The 9637-nt window shown below is 41.3% G+C and overlaps 1 protein-coding gene across 1 annotated transcript in view; it reads right to left on the reverse strand.

Annotated features, from left to right (window-relative positions):
- The window catches only part of fmn1 (formin 1), a 36086-nt gene extending 26449 nt beyond the window's left edge, over positions 1 to 9637 (reverse strand). The window contains exons 1-2 of the mRNA XM_034698922.1: positions 7880 to 9637; positions 2199 to 2377 (exon numbers count right to left, since the gene is read on the reverse strand). Coding sequence (XP_034554813.1) covers positions 2199 to 2377; positions 7880 to 9530 — 1830 coding nt within the window. The 5' untranslated portion in view covers positions 9531 to 9637. The remainder of the gene's footprint in view (positions 1 to 2198; positions 2378 to 7879) is intronic.

Below are 9637 nucleotides of genomic sequence, written 5' to 3' on the forward strand. Positions count from 1 at the left end.
GTTTAAAATGTCCCTCTTTTGGTTCTATGTTTTTGTGGTAATCTGTTTCCTTCTCAAACTTGTCGCAGTGACACTTTCAGAATCATATTTGCTTTACAAATACAATCTATTAAATTCACTGTAATTACTGACATTGCTAATATTTATCTCTATTTATTCATCTATTTAGATGTTATTAGTCTCACATTTCAAGCACGGGCTCAAATCTTTGAGAGTACAGCATGTACCTAGAGGGAAAAATGTGAAGCTTAAGAGCTTAAAAGCAGTAAACAACTGTTCATGCTAACACTGATACCTTTTGCTTATACAACGCACCTACATGAAATCTGTTCTATTACGCAATCACAAAGAACCTTTTGTCACACAACAACATATGAGGTCATTTGTTGAGGCTGAAGCTGTGGCCCCAAAGAGACTTCACTGTAGAGCAGAATGTAGGTTAACATCATGATGATGCAGCACTAAAGAGGTCTCAGAGGGCTTAATATTGTTACTACTGCTGCCTCGAAGAACACAGTTTCATGAAAATAAATGAAGAATGATGCAGGAATTAATTTGTGAGAGTTAAAAAAATGAACTGTAGTGAATAATTTGCGCCGCGATGGCCAATCAGCATGCAGATCCTTCAGTGATGTATGATATGACGTATAGACCAGTGGAAGTTCATTCATCTGGAATATATGACAAATTGATGTTCTCTCTGTAAGCCTTCCCCAAGCTTAGTGACACTACCTGTGTTTATGTGATCAGGAATAATGAGGAGCTCACTGTGAGGAAAGTGAGCGAGGAGGTCGCATTATCTGGTAAGTTGTGAAAACCTTTGTCTGTCACTTGATTTCAGCTATTGGTTGGTACAAACGGCTTCCCCATTCAATGCAGTCGAGCTAAACCTTGTTTAATAACAACAGACTGGTATAGCTTGAAGGGAACCCCCCTCTCTTGAAAATGTGTGTCTTGGGCACTCGTGCACAAGCAATTTTGAGATGCAAATTGAGTAAACAAACAAAACATTCTGACGTTTTCATTCCCGCAACTAGCGCAATCGTTTGCTCTTGGTGTGAAACATATACTGTAAATAAAAATGGACAGCGTTGCTCCGCCTCTTCCCGTTGAACGGTTCTGAAGCCAAAAAATCCCGCTCCTGGGCGCCGCCATTGTGCAGCCTGTGAAGCCACTGTAACAAGCTCCACCCTACAGCGTAACGTCACGAGACGCTGTGTGCCCTTTGAAGTTTCACTCTACAGCGGCTGTGAATCAAAGGAAACCCGGAAGTAAAACCCCGTTTTTTAAACTCTAATAACTAACAAAAAAGAAACTTTTCAGGAAAAAGAGGCCTTGAACACAAAACAGTCAAATACTAACTACATATCACCACAGCATACGGCTGTGAGAAACATTCGTACGATGTGTATTTATTTTTTAAAGTTTGACTGCTCCCCCATTCAAATGAATGGGGGAGACAGATTTTTTTGACCTATACTGCAGCCAGCCACCAGGGGGCAGACACTCTGCTGAAAGCTTCACCACTAGGGTCGCATCCGGCTCGCTTGGTGTGAAAGCGAAACGAGAGCCCCATTTGTCGTCAATTATGGCGTTATGCCTCTTTATTTTTTGAATACTATAACTAATTTAAACAAAACTTCTCTGGCAAAGCTACATTCAGAAATACTAAAGCATGATAAAAATGACTTGTGACAACAGAAACCATTTTTGAGAAACATTTCTTGACCTGTAGTTTGGTTTCAAAGTTTGACCCATGTCCCATCTGTTAACAATGTGGGGGCAGGATTACTGCAGCCAGTCAGCAGGGGGAGCGTTCAAGGTTTTGGCTTTTGCTTCATGTTCAAATAGCTATCATGTCACCTTTTGATGCAGGTATGTTTACAAATGAGGCCAGTTTAGAGCCCTTAACTCATGTGATCTGCTGCAGGTCACACGAGTTAAGGGCAGGGACATAAAAGAAAACCACTCCACCCAAAATTAAAATAAAACAGTGATGATTCAACACAGGACGTGGTGCAGTAAAATGACAGTGCAAACCAAACCTGCACCTCCTGATGTGGACCAGGTGTTTTCAGTATTTTGTCTTGGGATATTTACCTCAGCAGACTCTTAAGTCATGGTGATAAATGTTTTACAAATCCAGTCCAGACAGAATGAGAGTAAGGTTTCCACATCAGATCTTTCCAGCCACTCACCTTAAACTCCTCTGGTAAAGGTGTGGTTGTTGGTGTATCAATGATGTCATCTTCAAGGGGAGTGATGCGTAGGAAGTCAATGAGTTTGGGTCTGGACGGATGAGAAAGGGAGCTGCAGAATGAGAGAGACTCCTCCACCTCCTGCTGCCAGAGCTCCTCCTGCCTCTGCAGAGCCTCGTCTGGAGAGAATCACAAAAAGACGAAAAACGTTATTATCACTGAGGGAATCTCACACTGCAGAGGAAAGAGGACTCGCTTCATTTCTTCCATTTGTGACAAAGATCTGTTTCTTTCACAACAAAAAAGATGTATCTGTTCTATTTTTAGATCTGACTGCAACAGTAAAATGATCTGAATACTAAGCAGGAAAACATAAAGCATAGGTCAATAAAGAGAACGACATACAGAAGCACTGCACATGAAGACTGTCACTGCAGCAGGTGCATGCCTCCTCTTAGTAAAAGCACTGTGACTCTCCACAATTCAAATTGTGTGTAGTCCTTATATAGGATTTCTTAGATTTTATATAACTGTGCATTTATTTGCTAGCATTTTATCTGTACCAGACTGTTCATGGTTGTCATCTTGTCTGTTGTGTTGTTTTTTAACAAGTTGCACTGTGCTGTGTGTTCTTTTTGCACCACTGGCTGTGACAAATTTCCCCTCAGGGACAATAAAGTACATTTGATCTCATTTAATCTATACACGTGGGAGTTCTTCACACTAAGTGCTTAATTAATCATCACAGAGATCTTTAATAGACTGACTATTTCTCAAGCCCCTGGAGTAAATCCTGTGTGCTGTGCTACGGTGTCACCATGAGGATATAATGAAGAACTTCAGCTTAATATTAATAAGTTAAGTGAGTAGTTAAGTAACTGTTCTTCTTAATAAAGTGTCATGTCATGCTTTGCTTGTGTCCTGCACAGTAAAAGAGTAAAGACAGGCTCATAGCCTCTGGTTATAATGATATACTTCTGAAATGTAAATATTATGTGATGCTTGAAGATATTATGTGTACGTGCCAGGTAAAGGAACATGACTGATTGAGATGTTATTAAACCCTTCTAATTTACCATATTCCTCAATTGGACAAGAATGTACAGTCAATTTACATTTTTACACAGTTGTAGTTTGTTACATCTGGTGTTTATTCTTTTTATGTTGTCTGTTTGTTTGTAGTTGTTCTTATTTTTACCTTTCGTATTTATAAATTTATTTTTTTATCTTTAATTATTAAACTATTCATTTTTTTGTACTTTCATTATTCTCATTTTCTTCTTTTTCTCTTCTCTAGTTATTTATTTATAATTATTATATATATTTTTTATTCTTTTGTAGAGATTAAGGGAGCGACACAAATGCCTGTTAAAACAAAGCAGGATAAGATTTTTTAACGTAGAGCATAACTAATGGGACAAAAGAGTAGGCAAAGAGAAAGAGTAGGCAAAGAGAAAGAGAGGTATCATTTTGTCCACAGGGGGCGCCAGAATCAATACAAAGTTAGAGTTCCTGACAGAAGCTTTAAATTTTCCGAGTTTTTCAAGCACATATAGTTAGAAAGAGAAACAATGCTTTTATTCCTTAAAGCTGTGATGAGGACCATAGGGTTTGCGTCGATTTTGGCGCCCCCTGTGGACAGAAACATACATCTTATCCCTCTGCTAATTGTGTTCTGTACATGACAAGGTACTATTTAAAAAAAGGTGTTTTCCTCTGCATGATGTCAATCATCTGGTCTGACACGCAACCCCTTGCAGTGGTTGCAGGCATTGAAATTAACAATATGAAAAATGACACTTGTGTTACTGATAGTCTCATTTGCTTTTGAGGTCATTAAGAGGAATCACAATCAATCTCAGTGTGTTTTACTGGCAGTTAAAAACTCCTCACAGGAGCTTTAAATATGCAGCGTTTGCCAAGCAGAGCTGAAACATACCAAATATGTACAATGAAGAAAAAGCAGAGACAGTCCTCTTAAGTTTTCCTAATGATAAATTCATGAACATGCAATGACATGGGAGCAGATATAGCATCCCTTTAAGATATAATACATCAACAAGATAAAGTGTAGGGTGGATGATTGATGTGTAATGGTGCATCATGGACGGATCCTAATCCCCAGCAAATTGAAAAATGATTAGAGTAGAGACTGCAGAAGTTCTTACTTGAAGTGCCCATTTATCACTTTAATTATCACACAATACATGCTTCATAGATAACTTGGAAGCAACATTTAGGCAGCTCTGTTGAGCCTTGAGTTTGGGGAACATACGATGTAAAGATGCACTGTATGCATGATCTAGCAGGGATATTTGGATCCCTTTTACCTGCAGGTGTACACAGGGGAAGCTCTCCTAACACTAATCCATATTGTTTCAGATAAGAGTGAAAACAGAGATGCTAGTTGTGTGACTTTGAGCAGACCCATCATCACCCTCCTCAAAGCCGCATTATGCAGCCTATGATAATGTGTTATCTGTCCTCGGTTTGACCACAGTGAGTTCAACAATAGGTTTAGAGAGTTACCCTCGGAAGGCTTTGATCGTCATTCTTGCTCTTGCTCTAATCATCATCCTCTGAAGATGTGTTGTATTCGCAAGGCTCAGAGCTTTAATCCTATTTGAGACGGCAAGGGTTTCTGCTCCACGGCCTGGTCGAGCTTTCAAGTCCTAAAAAGTGAGGTGGAGACACCCGACTCTGCTCTGATCTCACTGAATGGCAGACTGAGGCAATCGTGTCCTTTCATACACTTCCTTTTTAGCAACATAAGCAGATATCACTGAGTTTTTAAGAGCCTTTATGATCAGAAAGACATCTGACAACTCTCAAAGGCAGATTTGACAGTATTTCATCCATGTGTTAACAAAATAACCAAACAACAGTCTACATCAAAGAATCCACAGCTGCATTAAAGCAGTAATGTGAGCTGAATTTACTCCTTAATCTTCCATGTAAACAGGAAAGCAGCCAGTCTGCCAGGGATCAGCACACCGCCGCCAGTTTGGGCATCTGACTAGGATGCCTCCTGTGCGCCTTTCAGAGGTTACCCGGGCTCATCCAGCTGGAAGGAGACCCAAAGATTGACCCAGACTGGAGACTCACCGGAGGGGTTATGTATCCTGTTAGGCTAGGGAACGCCTCTGCATCACATGTCGGGAGCAGATTAACATTAAGTCTTATAGACCAGAATAAACGTATCTATGTATGAAGTTCATGACAATCAAGCTGATTCAAACATTCCCACCAAAGACTTCACCTTAGTGATGAAGCAGTAAGGTTATGGGGGTTTGACATTACAGATGTACCGTGAGGGCATGAGGTAGGTTGCATACCAAAGTATGTGTTACTTAAGTACATGCATACACAGCACAGAGTTGCATTTCAAAATAAGACGTAATGGTAGTTAATTTATGTCAAAGGAAACTGTTGTGCAGCAGCTGATGTGGATATGCAAATATCAATAAAGGTGAAATAAAAAATAGATATACAGTATATGTAAGAAAGGTGATTGGTGCATTTGTTACACATGCAACCAAAATATTTGTATGCAGTTCATTGGAAATGTTGTGATGTCATGCTCCAACTTATTTATCAGATTTGCTGTCATCATATGAGCCTGTGAGAGCCCTCAGGTCCGAACAAACATGCACTGTGAGGCAGCTTTTTATTATTGCAGTCCACGTGTGGAGCAGCCGACCTGAAGACCCAAGGACACCACAGTGTCAATATTTTGGAAGCAAACTCAAGACTTACCTTTATATTCTCACTTTTAACTGAGTTTGACTTGATTCTAAGTAACTGTATTTACTTGTTTATCTGTTTATTTTAAACTTAAGTATTTCATTTTGAGTCATACACTACCAGTCAAAAGCTTGGACACACCTTCTCATTCAATGGTTGGACATCAAAACTATGAAATAATCTGGTTTTGCCATAACATGGATTACAACAGTAGAGCTATCCATTGAGTACTAACCCTACCTCTGATCAACACAACTGATGGTCTCAAACACATTAAGAAGGCAAGTTATTCTACAAATGAACTCTTGACAAGGCTCATGTTAATTAGAAACCATTCCAAGAGACCACTTCATGAAGCAGACTGAGAGAATACCAAGAGTGTGCAAAGCTGTCATGAAGGAAAAAGGGGGCTACTTTACAGAATCTAAAATATAAAACATATTCTGGTTTGTTTAACACTTTTTGGTTCATTAAATAAATCCATATATGTTCTTTCACAGTTTTGATGTCTACAAACCCTTGAATGAGAAGGTGTTTCCAAACTTTGGACTGGTAGAGTATGTTATTATTTTATCATCTGACTCTAGTTTATTCATTCCTTTGTTTATTTATGATTTATCTTTCAGTGTTCTGTTATCTTATTTATTCCTCCATGTTTTATTTCATTCCTGACTCATTCATTCATTCATCCATTCAGTATCTTGAGTTTTAACATCTTAATGTTACCTCTGGTGTTTCCTCATTATGAATTCAAGACAGTGTTTCCTTGATTCCTCAGTCCCGCACTTCCTGTTTAATTGAGTCCTTTGTTTTGTTCCTTTGTTTTGTTTTGTTTGTGTTAAACCTTGTACATGATCTGGGTTTTGATTGTTTTCATTGATTTTCAGTTTATGTAAAACACGGTGCTACATTTTGTAATGGGAAAAGTGTTTATACCAATAAAGTTTGATTGATTGATGTCTACACTTGGAAGAATATTTCAGCCTTGTTGTCATTATTACAAGTATCTGTCCCATACTGAAGTCTTCTCTGGGTCACACACACACACACACACACACACACACACACACACACACACACACACACACAGTTCCTGCTCTATGTAGGGAAACTCTGGCCGTTTCAGGTCAGTGCCTAACCAGCACTTTGAGGGTATCAACATCAGGTGCTCTGTAGTAATTCATGCCCGAGGGAACACACACACACACACACACACACACACACACACACACACACACACACACACACACACACACACACTATCTTAGACATGTACACAGACATAGACGAGGTGTCAAACCAGCAAGGGATCATTATTTACAGACTATCACACATCCTTTAGGTATGCTTAAGCAGCTGTGGTTGGAAGTGTGTGTGCATGTGTGTGCGTGTGCCTGTGTGTGTGTGTGTGTGTGTGTGTGTGTGGGTGGGTGGAACAGAGAGAGAGAGGGAGACCAGACACCAGCAGGCCGAGTTCAGAGCAGTAAAAACAGAGCGTCTTAATCAATGTGTAAATCTGACAGTCAGGACTCAGCATGTATCATCTTTAAAGCCGTCTGCTCTTCCTGTTCTGTTCACTTCACCGACCAACAACACAAAGTCAATGTCATGCTGCTCTGCACACAGATTCCTCCTCACCGCAGACTAAAGGGCAGTTTTTCCTGCTCACTCCACAGCACACTGACTGACCATGAAGCACCAAATGAAACACATATGACACAGGCTGGATCTAAACGATACATCTCTGCTTTAAAATCCCTTCAACTACTTAATATTACTCCACATGCCAGTCATCTCAATCTGAAATGAACAGCTGCACATTCAGATTCTGCATTCACAATCTAACACCAGTTAATTGAGACAGGAACTGGTCAACAGAGACACACAGTTTTGTAGCTTAATCTCCAGATTGGAATTACAGGAATTAATATAATTACCTGACGACAGCAGATCCGGACATGCCTCAGTCTGGCTGCTGCATCTGTACGTCTGTGCCTGGTTCTCCTCCCTCTTCTTGTTGTTCTTCTGGTCATTTTCCCTCCCGTAAGACTCTGCCTCGTCTCCTGCACGGCCTCCTGACCCCTGAGGGGTTTCATCTTCATCACTTGAGCTCATCCATTCTTTGGGGCTCCCAAAGATGTCATTGTCATGCTGCTGGGTCTGGCGAGGAAGACAGGGCTGGCTTGACATGAACAGCGGTGACAGGAGTGGAGATATGCCTTCATAACTGGGAAATGTTCTCGGTTGAACATCCTGGATTGACGGCGGAGACTGAGTGGTAACAGGGGAAGTCTCTCCACCTGTTAAGAATGAAGTCGAAGCAGAATTGTTCTTGTGTTGTGGTGATAGGTTTGGATATCTTCTTGTTGATCCTTGATTTGTCTTCTGAATGTTCTTCTTGGTGTCTCCTTTTGTTCCCTCCATCTTCAGGACTTCTCGCAGACTCTGGCTCAAGGCTTCACCCAGTGCCTGAAGCTCCTCAACCATCACAGGGTCGTCTTCAGAGCACTCGTTGTTCTGTTTCTGCAGCAGGGAATCAAATTCAGCTTTGTTTCGCTCATTGCCACCATCTTTGATCCAGTCCGAACTGGTGTGCCTCACCCGACGTATGATCCCTTCTACCTCCTCTATCTTGCCGATCACTCTCTTCGCTGCGGCCTCCTTCGCCATCTTCTTATACTTCCATTGAGGGGAGTTCTCGTCGTCGTCATACTTGTCTCCTTCTTCCTGGTTGATCTGTTCTTTCTGAGATCTCCTGGTGTTGTCTTCCATCTTCCTAGTCAAATCAAAACTAGTAGGGGAGGTGTACGTTGAGTACATATCATTGTCATATTCAGAGAGATCTGTATCAGACTCAGAGAGAGCACAGTCATCCGTCTGTCGGACATCCTTTCTGGAAGAGTGAACACCCGTCTTCGGCAGCTTTACTCTCCATGCTGGTTTTACCTCCTCTGGATCCCAATTCTTATCCCTCACCAGTGAAACTCTCTCTTTTTCCAGAACTCTCCTTCGTCTTGAAGCAGGAGTGTAGAAGATCGACCTGTCCTCCTTTGAATCCCTCTCCTCAAAAGTAGGAGAACTCATCGTTCGAAGCTTCGTCAGCCTTCTCGGACCCCTTGAAGTACAGGATGCCATCTTGAGGTTTTGCTGATAAGTTTCATTGTAATCTTGACCGTTCAGTCTTCTTCTTCTTTTCTGAGGGATCTGCATCCTGGGAGATTTCCTCAAAGTATCCAAAGTCTCAGCTAACGAGAAGTTTGGATTCATCTTCATGCCTTGTTGGTTGCCCATGCTCGTGAACTCCTGGCACTCCAAACACAACATCAACAACTCGGTCAGCAAGCGAGTGTCAGAGGAGTCTCCTAACACTTTGAGGGTTTCTTTAAAGTCTGCAAGGCTGAATTTGTCTGCTGGACCCTGCGTCGGTGTTTCAGCTGGACCCTCCTCATTAGAAGTGAATCCTTGCTGGTGCTTCTGAGGGGCTTCAAAGGGGGGAGCTGGGCCCCTGCAGTCAAAGAGGGATGGACTCACTCTGATCCTCTCTCTGATCGGGTTGTAGAGATGTAAGTTGTTGTGAATGCTCTCCATGATGTTATTTGACAAGCACAGATAGAACTGGGGAAGACTTCTTCACAGCATGGATGGTTTCTCTGGTGTGATTACGTCTTGTTCTCCACTTGATAAACACATGAATC

This window comes from Notolabrus celidotus, chromosome 13, assembly GCF_009762535.1.
Source record: "Notolabrus celidotus isolate fNotCel1 chromosome 13, fNotCel1.pri, whole genome shotgun sequence".
NCBI classification, from domain to species: Eukaryota; Metazoa; Chordata; class Actinopteri; order Labriformes; family Labridae; genus Notolabrus; species Notolabrus celidotus.